Here is a 13,186-nt window from a genome sequence, read left to right on the forward strand (position 1 = left end):
CGATGAACAGATCTTACCTGTGTCCCGCCGGCAATGCGGAAGGAAGAAGGTGGGCGGGATGTTCACGTCCTGCTCATCTCCGCCCCTCTGCTTCTATTGGCCGGCTGCCGTGTGACGTCTGTCACGCCGAACGTCCCTCCCACTCCAGGAAATGGATGTTCGCCGCCCACAGCGAGGTCGTATGGAAGGGTAAGTACGTGTGACAGCTTTTAATCGATTGTGCGACACGGGCAACAAATTGAACGTGACGCACATACGATGGGGGCGTGTCACATCGCATACGATATCGTATGCTTAACCCCTTAACGACCGCGGGCCGTAAAATTACGTCCTAAATGACATAATCTTACTGCCCGCGGTCCTCCGGCGGCAGCATGCCGCGATCGGCACACATCTCAGCTGATTTTCACAGCTGAGATGTGTGCCTGCTAGGCACGAGCAGAATCGTTATCTGCTCGTGCCGATTAACCCCTTATATGGCGCTGTCAATACATGACAGCGCCATTATAAGCGCGATCGCGGTAAAGTTTTTACTTACCGCCGAAACCGGAAGTCACGTGACGCGATCACGTGACTCCCGATAGTTGTCATGGTAGCACAGGGTCATGTGATGACTCCTGTACTACACCTGACTTAGTTTCACTTTCGCTGTGCCCGGGGCACAGCAAAAGAGAAAGAGAGCGTATCTGCTGTTTACAGCCTTGCAGCTGTGATCAGCAGATACTGCAGAGCGATCGGAATGCTGATCGCAATAGCCCCCTAGGGGGACTAGTAAAATAAAAAAAAAAAGTTAAAAAATAAGTTTTAAAAAATTAAAAAAAAAACAAAAAAACCTAAAAGTTCAAATCACCCCCCATTCGCCCCATTGAAAATTAAAGGGTTAAAAAAATAAAAAATATACACACATTTGGTATCGCCGCGTTCAGAAACGCCCAATCTATCAAAATATAAAATCAATTAATCTGATCAGTAAACGGCGTAGCGGCAAAAAAATTCCAAACGCCAAAACGACGTTTTTTTGTCGCCACAACTTTTGCGCAAAATGCAATAAGAGGCGATCAAAACGTAGCATCTGCGCAAAAATGGTACCGTTAAAAACGTCAGCTCGAGACGCAAAAAATAAGCCGTCATTGAGCCTAAGATCCCGAAAAATGAGAACGCTACGGGTCACGGAATATGGCGTAAAACGTGCGCCACTTTTTTCGGACAAACTTCCGATTTTTTTTTAACCCCTTATATAAAAGTAAACCTATACATGTTTGGTGTCTACGAACTCGCACTGACCTGAGGCATCACACCCACACATCAGTTTTACCATATAGTGAACACAGTGAATAAAATATCTCAAAAACCATAGTGCTATCGCACTTTTTTTGCAATTTTTCAGCATTTGGAATTTTTTTGCCATTTTCTAGTACACTATATGGGAAAACTGATGGTTTCATTTAAAAGTACAGCTCGTTCCGCAAAAAATGAGCCCTCACATGACCATATTGACTGAAAAATAAAAAAGTTACGTCTCTCAGAAAAAGAATGGCAAAAAAAAAAAACGGAAAGCGAAAAATCGGCCAGTCGTGAAGGGGTTAATTGAAAGGTGTAAAGCAGGCTTTAATGGCCTGATCGTTCTTACAAAGGATCTGACTACAGACAGACTACATTGTTTTATTAGTCTGTTTGTTACAGAAAATCCTTCAGACTGACAAAATATTGTGGACAACGTCAAGTTCACTTGTATAATTATTTTCTTGATATTAGTGTTCCTTTTTCTATTCCTTTTTGTATTGTTTAGTTAAATAATATGTTATATACATTAATCTCCATCTATTGTTGACCTTTTTAATGCAGCACTCCAACTTTTTTTTTAATTTTACCGCTGGAGGGGTGCTTTAAATTTAAGTCCCTGCTTCCTGTCCTATACTCACCCTGTGGCGTCTTCACTATTTATCAACGTTGCTTTAGTCCCACGTTGCCATCTTGTGACTGTAATTTCTGAATGGCCGAAAGTCAGATGTTACCTCAAAAGCTCTCAATGCAAGTATATGAGAACCAGAATGAGACAAGAACAAGGCTCTCATAGACTTGCATTGAATCTTGACTTCGGGCACACTTCATGAATCACTGGAGCAGGTGGCAGGGCACAAACTGGAGAAGACCAATGGGAGCTGTGACGATAACAGATGAAGACGCCAAAGGGCAGGATGAAGACTAGGGGCAGGGGACTTAGATTTAAAGCACCACTCCAGCGGTGAAGTAAAAAAAACCTTGGAGTGATACTTTAAGTGTTTTCCATATGTAACAATGCGGTTTCTTTTGTATCTACAGACAACAGTGTGTAGAGCAACTTTTGCACAATATGTTTAACGAAGAACCATCTGAGAGCTGTGTTGTCTGTGGAACTCAGATTTTACTGACCTTACTGGAAACAAGAAGACCAAGGTTTGCCAATCTACATATTTTTTAATGTGTATGCTGTCATAGACCAGATAACTGAGTATTATTGACTATATTGAGTCAGACGAGTTGTCCAGCAAAATGTAATGTGGTGCTGTTTTTAGTTTCTCATGTATCTGCTTAGTATTCCATGTATGTTCATTCAAAAGGCCACCAGTCACATCTGTGTTGATATTAGTTTTCTTGGCAGAAATTTATTTGGTAAGGAATCCCTAGGGCAGTGTGTTATTCCAGAAGGAATAACTGTCTCAATAACACCACCTAGACATGGTCAATGTCCATCGGTGACTAGCAGATACCACGAAAACCCCCAGCAGGTGTCACAACACACAGGGTACACAGGGGCCACAATGAAACGGAAGACCCTGGCGCTGGGAAGCGGGGTCACCACCCGTACTCACCTGCAGCTATACCCTGCTCTCCCTGGTGTCCCTATACGGGTTCCTTCACCTTGTCGCCAAACACGTTTCTAAGCCCTCGCTTGCCCTAAATTCACCTTGACTAGTGAGCAGGCCGACAAGAGCACTAGTCTCGTCTCTACAATACAGAAACACAACGATAGGAAAACAGACAGGGGAAATAAACGTGAAAAGTAATAACACTCCAAGCAGCTTCAATGCAGCTTAACACCACAGCTGCACACAACACGAAAAACTTGTTTCAGAGCAGGCTCCTTCCAAAGTGGACAACATAGAAATGAGGATTCAGTTTCTATCACTGGCATCAGTTGATCAAGCACATGACTTTAAAGGGAAGGTGTCATCCAAAAAAAAAAAATTCAATAACTGAAAAAATGTAAAGTATTAATGTTTTCATGTTTTGTTTAAATATTATTTGTTTTTAATTGAGCAAAATATAAAAAAAAAAAAAAAAAAAGTTTGATATTTTCCACTGTTAAACACTAGGGGGAGCAGCTGCTGAAATCCTACAGAAATCCTACTGTAGAAATAGCCTGGATTACAGCTGCAGTAAAGTGGGCAGAATCTGCTCTCCTGTGTGTAATGTCACAGCCCCCTCCCAATCTGGGTGTTTCCAAGGGATAACAGAGAATGAAGTGTAGGGACACAGTGCAGAGCCATTTTGTTGGTGACCAGAAAAGTCTAAAGTGTCACCAAGGACAGCTGGAGTATCATACAGGATAGGATTAGATACACGACTCAGCAGACAGTATCACACAGGATAGGATTAGATACACAGCTCTGCAGACAGTATCACACAGGATAGGATTAGATACATGGCTCAGCAGACAGTATCACACAAGGTAGGATTAGATACACTGCTCAGCAGACAGTATCACACAGGATAGGATTAGATACACAGCTCAGGAGACAGTATCACAGGATAGGATTAGATACACAGCTCAGCAGACAGTATCACACAGGACAGGATTAGATACACGGCTCAGCAGACAGTATCACACAGGATAAGATTAGATACACGGCTCTGAAGACAGTATCACACAGGATAGGATTAGATACACGGCTCAGCAGACAGTATCACACAGGACAGAATTAGATACACAGCTCAGCAGACAGTATCACAGGATAGGATTAGATACACAGCTCAGCAGATAGTATCACACAGGATAGGATTAGATACATGGCTCAGCAGACAGTATCACAGGATAGGATTAGATACACAGCTCTGCAGACAGTATCACCGGTACACACACAGGCCGACAGGTGTCAGGCAGAAAAAAGGGGGTTTGCGGGGGATTCCGCGTCTGACAGCCCACACAGCGTGTTCCCTCACACATGTGCTACTGAGGAAGGTCCACATAGGACCGAAAACGTTTTGTTACGCACATGAATAAATATTTCTTCAAATCATCTTGGGAGTGCCTTGTATACTTCTCACTGTTTGGCTTTGGAACCTGAAGTACACCCCAATATCTCCTAGACACATATATAGGAAGTGCCATTCTCTTCTTGCTATTAGGCTATGTGCGCACTAGTGCGTTTTACCCGCGGATTTGCCGCGGAAATTTCTTGAGAAATGTCTGCAATGTTTGTGCAGACATTTCCCAGCAAATCCTATGATAAAAAAAAATAGCTGTGCGCACACTGCGGATTTTTCTCAAGAAATTTCCTTGAGAAGAATTTCTTGAGAAAATTTCTTGAGAAAATGAGCATGTCCATTATTTTCCGCAGGTACCTGCGAAATACCCCCGGAATTTCACTCCATTCACTGTAATGTAATCGCGAAATTCCGGGGTATACCGCAGGTAGCAAATGATGTGCGGTATACCCCCGGTATAGCCACGATTTACCTGCGGTAATGCTCATCGCTGCCTGCGGTTTTGCAGGAAGCGATGTCATTATGCCAGGAAGAGGAAGCGGAGCAGAGTAAACACAGACGTCACACTTCCTGGACGCCGCACAGAAGCACTTCCGTGCGACCTCCAGGTGCCCGTGCAGTCTGTGTCCCGCTCCAGCCTCGCGGCTGCCTGCACTGCAGCGTGTCAGTGTGTGCCCGCAGTGTCAGCAGCTTGTCACGCTGCGGCGCAGGCAGACACTGACACAGGCAGACACTGACACTGCACTGCAGGGTGTCAGTGTCTGCAGCCTTTCACGCGGCAGCGCAGGCAGACACTGACACCCTGCAGTGCTGGCAGCCGCAGGGATGACGATCGCTGCTGTCAGGAGGTGAGATCATTACCTGCTGTGACGATCTCCTGCCTCCTGACGTCGCCGTGATCACTGCTGTCTATGCCCGTCTCGCGAGCGGCCCGAGACTGTCACTAGCGGTAACGTCACGGGCTCTCGCGATACTTCTGACAACGCGGCGGGCATAGAAGTCAGTGACAGCGCTGACATCAGCAGTACAGGAGATGATCACAGCAGGTAATGATCTCATCTATCCTCCTGGCAGCAGCGCTCGGCATCCCATGCAGTGACCTGGGCTATTGATGTTGGCTCAGGTCACTGCATTGCTCTCCCAGCCAATGGGGAACATTCTGTTCTTCATTGACTGGGACAGCGACTATGGTATGGATCGCCTTGGGACCCCCCCCTTATTGGATTACGCCGGACGTGGAATTGATTGTTCTTTTCAATAAATTGGTGAAAGAGGGAATGTTTTGGGGAGTGTTTTTTCAAATAAAACTTTTTTTGTTGTCTATTTTTTATTTCTTACTGACTGGGTTGGTGATGTCGGGTATCTGATAGACGCCTGACCTCACCAACCCTAGGGCTTGATGCCAGGTGACATTACACATCTGGCATCAACCCCATATATTACCTCGTTTGCCAACGCACCAGGGCAACAGGATGAGTTGGGGCGAAGCGCCAGGATTGGCACGTCTAATGGATGCGCCACTTCTGGGGCGGCTGCGGCCTGCTATTTTTAGGCTGGGGAGTGTCCAATAACAGTGGACCTCCCTAGTCTGAGAATACCAGACCACAGCTGTCCGCTTTACCTCAGCTGGTGATGCAATTTGGGGGGGACCCCACGTTTTTTGTTTTAAATTATTTATTTAATGTAAAATAACAGCGTGGGGTGCCCTCTGTTTTGGATTACCAGCCAAGGTGAAGCTGCCAGCTGTGGTTTGCAGGCTGCAGCCGTCTGCTTTACCCTAGCTGGCTACAAAAGATGGGGGGACTTCACGTCGTTTTTTTTTTAATGTATTTATTTTATGGCTAAATACAAGGCTAGGCACCCTTTAGTGCCACATGAAAGTCACTAAAGGGTGCCAGCTTAGAATATGCAGGGGGGTGGGACATTATATAGGTCTTTCTCATCTATCTATCTATCTATCTATCTATTCATCTATCCATCTTTCCCTCTATCCATTATCTGTCTATCGATTATCTATATTATTTATTGCAAAACCGCAGGGACCAACCTGCGGTAAATTCGCGGCAAATCCGCATGCGTTTTTCGCGCGGATTTTTCCGCAAGTGCGGAAATCTTCAACTCCCAGAAGTTTCTGAAGAAAATTTCTTGAGAAAAATCACTTTTCTAGTGCGCACATAGCCTTAAGGAGGTGAGTAACTGTCGTTACAGCAAATCCAGCATGGCAGCCCCCAGTGACTTCAGTAAAATTAGAATTAAAAAAACCCTAAATAAGCAGTGAGTTTAATTTTGTACTAAAAATACTTGATTTCATAATCACTATTTTTAATACAAAAATAAAAAAACACCTTCCCTTTAAATAGTGAAAGGGAGTGATTGCAAAGAACTGAACCTGGGATTAAAAGCTGCAGCCAGGCAGAAAAGGGTGCTTAACCCTTTCAGCACTACTAGCAAAAGGATGTTATTCAAATATCAGCAGTGGATCTGCAAGCAACAAGGCGCTGTGACCTTCTGATTCCAGTCTAGCCGAGGTCTCCCTTGGGTGGGACACACTTATGACACCATCCTTTTAATTTCAATGTCCACTAGATTTCACAATATAAATTGCATACTATTATGGAATAGATCTCTTCGACCAGATGAGGCTGGTGTATATACACTGAAAAATCCATGTCAGAATGTCTGTGCTGAGACTTCAGCAGTATGGAGGAGGGACACTGGGGACCTGTCAATCATCAGGTTTGTGGCGATTGAGTGTAAACTTTCAAAGAGGATTATCCATTCTCACCTGGCATTTCAATATAAGTACACCAACCTCATCAGGTCTAACAGATCTATTTTAAAAATGTATGTATTTGTATTGTCCAATCTGATGACAGATACACTTTAAAAATATGTAGACCAAGTTACCAGCCAAACCAGACGCACCCCTCTGCTGTTGGAGTGGTAGCTAATATGCATACCAGTTACATTTATAGGATGGTCAGGTATTTGATATTCTACTATTGCAATATATCTCAGTGCTTGTGTTTTTTCTGTCTGTAGTGTGGATCCTCTTTTAGATTCTCTTCCTCAGGGATATGAGAGGCCGGGTGCAATGGTCTGTAGCAGTGTTCTTCAGGGCATAGAATCGCGTCTGAAGGATTTTCACCATTTGCTCCAGCACCCTCCGAAGGTAGATGTTGTGCATGTGAATTCATTATATGCAATACAAGATAGACATATCTGAATAATTTTACTGCGACAAGTGGAACAATTTTAAAACAATGAGTCTGTTTGACTAAGCAGAATTTTCAGAAATGTGTTTTAAAGGGACTTGTCCACTACTCGAATAACCCCTCCCTAAATACCGTGTTACTCCTTGTGATATAAAACACCATATACGCAACTCCTTCCAGTGCCAATCCAGCGATATTGGCACCTGGTTTCCTGGGGCTCTCGTGAAATTGTTATGCCATGTGAGCCCTCCACCATTCAGTGGCTTATACGGGGCTGCTGCGCTCACACCACCTTGGGACGAACCGTGGATGGTTGGCGGGAGGTGTGAGCGGCCGCTGATTGACTGCAATGTCACAGGAGACCTGGCTTTGACATTGCTGGAATAGTGCCAGAGCAGGAGGTGAATATATGGGGGGGTATAATTTTCCGAGTAGAAATATTAAAGGGGTTACTCAAATAGTGGACAACCCCTAATTCTGGGGCACTTATTTTAAAAATAATTGTTTGAAGAATCTTAGACTTATTGCTGTTTTATTGTAATCTTCAAAAAATTAAGTTTACAGAGGGATTAAATATATTTTTAATGCAGAAAGAATCTATCCTGACCACCATTGGTATTTTGGAAGAGCCTTTGGGAAATGCACGTCTTCACACTACTCGCCTCATTGCTGCCTTGCTTCAAGCCAATACGTCCAGTATTAATCAGGAGCTTTGCAGACTTCGGACCATGGATTTGTTACTTGTGAGTTTCTGATAATTATTATTAGTTATAATATATATACATTACAGTTCAAATGTTTGGGGTCTCCCAGACAATTTTGTCTTTCTTTATCGTTCCTTATGGGAGACCCAAACCATGGGTGTATAGCTTCTGCCTCCGGAGGACACACAAAGTACTACACTCAAACGTGTAGCTCCTCCCTCCGGGCTATATACACCCCCTGGATGACAATCTACCCAGTTCAATGCTTTGTGTTTCAGGAGGATCACACACTTGCATTCTCTGATATTTTTTTTTTTCATTTTTATTTTAATTTTTAAAGATTTGGAAGAAAAGCGGGTCCAGTCTGGACTCCCGGCATGTCCCTTCACACCCCACTCTGTCGGGTGCTGTTAAGGTTGACTTTATAAGGCTGGAGCCTTCACATGCCGCGCTCCTTCACATCCTCTGTCGAGGCTCTGTTTGAAGTGGGAGCCTCCACGGTCCTTTCTGCTTGCAGAAGGCCGGTCTCCATCCGCAGCCCTGTCTGGTCCCTGCTGGAAGGAGCGTTAACCCCCACTCAGGGACATGGCCCTGCGTCTCAAAAGCTAAGTATTGAGACGTTTTTTCAGGGTTCCCGGGTACTTTTATTTGGGGGACAGTATGCGCTTTAGCGTTACTGTTAATTCCGGCCGGTTCTGGGGGTTTTCCCTGAGAACCGCGACGAAGGTGCCTGCTCGTCGGCCGCATTTTAAAATCTAGGCCCCGGCTTCAGTTTGGGCCTAGTTTCGTTTTCGGCTTCTCTGCATGTTTTGCATACAGCGCCGCCCACCGCCCGACCAGCAGAGGGGAGGGCACTCCTCTCTGGGGAGATGTTCCCTCCCCTGTTTCTCTCCCTGTATCTCTCTGCCCTCCGTTTTTCCCGCTCTTGGGCTTATACACGCCCCCCCTCCTTCTCCCAGCGCCATTTTCTCAGCGTTCTTGCACTGGAAGGCGCTGGATGCTGCAGCTGCATACTGTGGGACGCTCTTTCCTGACAGGAAGGCTGACGCTTACAGGGTCTTTGAGCGGTGGAATCCGGAGGGCACACAGAGAGAGCGGGCTGGTAAGCCACAACCTTCGGTTGTGGACTTTTATTACACTCTCAGGCATTCTACAGGAGTGTATTCTGGCTGCAGAGCTTCCACCTCAGCAGCATGTCTGTCACTAGGAGCAAGGCTGCAAACATGTACGCTATATGCACTGCGTGTAAGCTCATTCTGCCAGAGCCAAGCACATACCCACATTGTGATGCCTGTGCTAACATGTTTGTGTCTCAGCCTGGAGCCTCCTCAGGGGTCCCTCCGGCTGCTCTGGCCCCGGTGGCTGAACCCCCGGCTTGGGTAGCTTCCTTTTCACAAGCTATTTCCAAGTCTTTTGCCGACTCCACGGGGCAGCTGTCCCGGACACTGCTGTCTATGCATCAGCCCCCCTCTCAGGGTGTCTCTGCGGCTCCGAGCTCTGCAGAGCCCTCAGAGCATGTCCTAGGACCCCGTCCCCCTAAACGGAGACGCAGGGAACCTTCTCCTTCCTCGTCCCACGGCTCTGATTCACAAGCCGAGGTGCAGGGCGAGGAGGATTCGTTTACTGTGGGCTCAGACGCTGCCTCTATGTACCCCATTGACTTGTCTGAGGGTGATGCGGATGTTAGTGACTTGATTGCGTCCATTAACTCCGTACTGAACCTCAACCCACAAGAGTCAGAGGAACAACCCTCTCTGATAGAGGTACACCAGTTTACCTCTCCTAAGAAACCTAGGAGTATGTTTTTTTAACCACTCCAGCTTTCACACCACTGTTAACAAGCCCAGAGCCTGTCCTGACAAACGTTTTCCGAAGCGTAGTTCAGATGACCGTTTTCCTTTTCCACCGGAGGTGGTTAAGGACTGGGCCCAGTCCCCAAAGGTAGACCCTCCGGTGTCCAGGATCTCAGCCCGCACAGTCGTAGCTGTGGCTGATGGCACTTCTCTTAAGGATCCCACTGACCGCCAGGTTGACCTTCTGGCCAAGTCTGTATATGAGGCGGCAGGAGCCTCGTTCTCTCCGTCTTTTGCGGCAGTGTGGGCTCTTAAGGCAATCTCTGCCTCTCTGGCGGAGATTCATTCCCTCTCCAGGGACTCTATTCCTGAGACGGATGCCTTAACTTCTCAAGCTTCGGCTTTTGCATCCTACGCCATGTCTGCCATCCTGGAGGCTTCTCACCGCCCGGCGGTGGCCTCCGCTAACTCCCTCGCGATCCGAAGGATCTTGTGGCTTCGAGAGTGGAAAGCAGACGCTTCCTCTAAGAAGTATCTTGCGAGTCTCCCTTTTACTGGGTCCCGGCTGTTTGGGGAACAGCTGGATGACATAATTAAGGAAGCTACTGGCGGGAAGAGTACTTCCTTGCCACAAGCTAAAGCCAAGAAACCTATCCAGGGCAGGAACCAATCGAGGTTTTGTTCCTTTCGTTCCTCTAACTGGTCATCCTCTAAGCCCTCGGCCTCGTCCACTACCGCAGCCAAGGATCGTAAATCCAACTGGCGCGCGAAGCCGCGTCCTCAAAAGACCGGAGGAGCCGCTGCCACTAAGGCGGCCTCCTCGTGACTATCCGGCCGCGCCAGCAACGTCCTTGGTCGGTGGCAGGCTCTCCCACTTTGGCGACGTGTGGTTCCAACACGTCTCCGATCAGTGGGTGCGGGATATCATCTCCCACGGCTACAGGATAGAATTTTCTTCCAGCCCGCCAAACAGATTTTTTCTGTCCACCCCCCCCCTGCTCCAAAGCCGCCGCCTTTTCTCAGGCATCCCTGCAGGCCAACGGTGTAATTGTTCCGGTTCCCGCCCGGGAACGGTTCAGCGGTTTCTACTCAAACCTCTTTCTAGTCCCCAAAAAGGACGGTTCCTTCCGACCCATCCTGGATCTCAAGCTTCTCAACAAGCATGTTCAGGTACGGCATTTTCGCATGGAATCTCTGAGATCGGTCATTGCCTCAATGACCCAAGGAGATTTTCTGGCATCCATCGACATCAGAGATGCCTATCTGCATGTGCCTATTGCGGTTTCACACCAGCGTTGGCTACGCTTTGCGATCGGAGAGGAACATTTCCAATTCGTGGCTCTCCCCTTCGGCTTAGCCACGGCCCCTCGAGTATTCACCAAGGTCATGGCAGCAGTGGTTGCGGTCCTGCACCTCCAGGGGTTGGCAGTGATTCCTTACCTGGACGACCTTCTAGTCAAGGCCTCATCCAGTGCAGACTGCCAGCGGAGTGTCTCTCTCACTCTCGCCACGCTAGTTCAGTTTGGGTGGCTTGTCAACCTGCCCAAGTCCACTCTGACCCCGACCCAGGTGCTTTTGTACCTAGGGATGCAATTCGAGACTCTGCCGGCACTTGTCAAGTTGCCCTTAGTCAAACAGCAGTCCCTTCGTCTGGCGGTGCGCTCTCTGCTGAGGCACCGCCGTCATTCCATCAGACACCTCATGCAGGTGCTGGGTCAGATGGTGGCGTCAATGGAAGCGGTCCCCTTTGCTCAGTTCCATCTGCGTCCCCTCCAGCTGGACATTCTCCGCTGTTGGGACAAGCGGATCTCTTCCTTGCACAGGCAGGTGGCTCTGTCGTCACAGACCAGGAGCTCCCTTCAGTGGTGGCTTCGGCCCCTCTCTCTGTCTCAGGGACGCTCTTTCCTGACGCCGTCCTGGGTGATCCTCACCACGGATGCCAGCCTCTCCGGTTGGGGAGCAGTATTTCTCCATCACCGAGCACAGGGCACTTGGACTCCGTCCGAATCAGCCCTCTCGATCAATGTGCTGGAGATCAGAGCTGTGTTTCTAGCTCTCCTAGCCTTTCACCACCTGTTGGCGGGCAAACACATTCGAGTTCAGTCGGACAACGCGACAGCGGTTGCCTACATCAATCACCAGGGCGGGACTCACAGCCGTCTGGCGATGTTGGAGGTTCAACGAATCCTCCAGTGGACGGAGGACTCCAAGTCCACCATGTCGGCAGTCCACATCCCAGGCGTGGAAAACTGGGAGGCCGACTACCTCAGCCGTCAAACCGTGGACAGCGGCGAGTGGGCCCTGCACCCGTCAGTGTTCAGATCAATCTGCCGCAAGTGGGGCACTCCGGAAGTGGACCTAATGGCATCCTGGCACAACAACAAGGTTCCGGTTTACGTGGCTCGCTCCCACGATCCTCAAGCCTTCGCAGCAGACGCACTGGTTCAAGATTGGTCTCAGTTCCGTCTGGCCTATGTGTTTCCCCCTCTAGTGCTCTTGCCCAGGGTTCTGCGCAAGATCAGAATGGAGGGCCGTCGAGTCATTCTCATTGCTCCGGACTGGCCCAGGCGAGCTTGGTACCCAGACCTGCTCCGTCTGTCCGTAGAGGTGCCGTGGCATCTCCCGGACCGCCCAGACCTTCTCTCTCAAGGTCCGTTCTTCCGCCAGAATTCTGCGGCTCTCAGATTGACGGCGTGGCTCTTGAGTCCTGGATCCTAACGGCTTCAGGCATTCCCTCTGAGGTCATCTCCACCATGACTCAGGCTCGGAAGTCTTCCTCGGCCAAGATTTACCACAGGACTTGGAGGATTTTCCTGTCCTGGTGTCGTTCTTCCGGCCATGCTCCTTGGCCGTTCTCCTTGCCGACCCTCCTGTCTTTTCTACAGTCCGGTCTACAGCTAGGGCTGTCCCTCAATTCCCTCAAGGGACAGGTGTCGGCTCTGTCGGTATTGTTCCAGCGGCGTATCGCCCGACTGGCTCAGGTGCGCACTTTCATGCAGGGCGCATCTCACATCATTCCTCCTTACCGGCGGCCCTTGGATCCCTGGGACCTTAATCTGGTCCTCACGGCCTTACAGAAACCCCCCTTTGAGCCTCTCAGGGAGGTTCCCTTGTTTCGACTTTCACAGAAGGTTGTTTTTCTAGTAGCCATAACGTCTCTCAGGAGAGTTTCTGATTTGGCTGCGCTCTCTTCGGAATCCCCCTTTTTGGTGTTTCACCAAGACAA

The 13,186-nt window shown here is 48.3% G+C and overlaps 1 protein-coding gene across 3 annotated transcripts in view; it reads left to right on the forward strand.

Annotated features, from left to right (window-relative positions):
• The window catches only part of PPP6R2 (protein phosphatase 6 regulatory subunit 2), a 203,590-nt gene that overhangs the window by 50,474 nt on the left and 139,930 nt on the right, over positions 1 to 13,186 (forward strand). For all 3 annotated transcript variants that reach the window (XM_075345413.1, XM_075345415.1, XM_075345414.1), the window contains exons 8-10: positions 2,323 to 2,436; positions 7,291 to 7,420; positions 8,054 to 8,206. In XM_075345413.1, coding sequence (XP_075201528.1) covers positions 2,323 to 2,436; positions 7,291 to 7,420; positions 8,054 to 8,206 — 397 coding nt within the window. The remainder of the gene's footprint in view (positions 1 to 2,322; positions 2,437 to 7,290; positions 7,421 to 8,053; positions 8,207 to 13,186) is intronic.

The sequence above is a fragment of the Anomaloglossus baeobatrachus genome, chromosome 4 (assembly GCF_048569485.1).
Source record: "Anomaloglossus baeobatrachus isolate aAnoBae1 chromosome 4, aAnoBae1.hap1, whole genome shotgun sequence".
NCBI lineage: Eukaryota > Metazoa > Chordata > Amphibia > Anura > Aromobatidae > Anomaloglossus > Anomaloglossus baeobatrachus.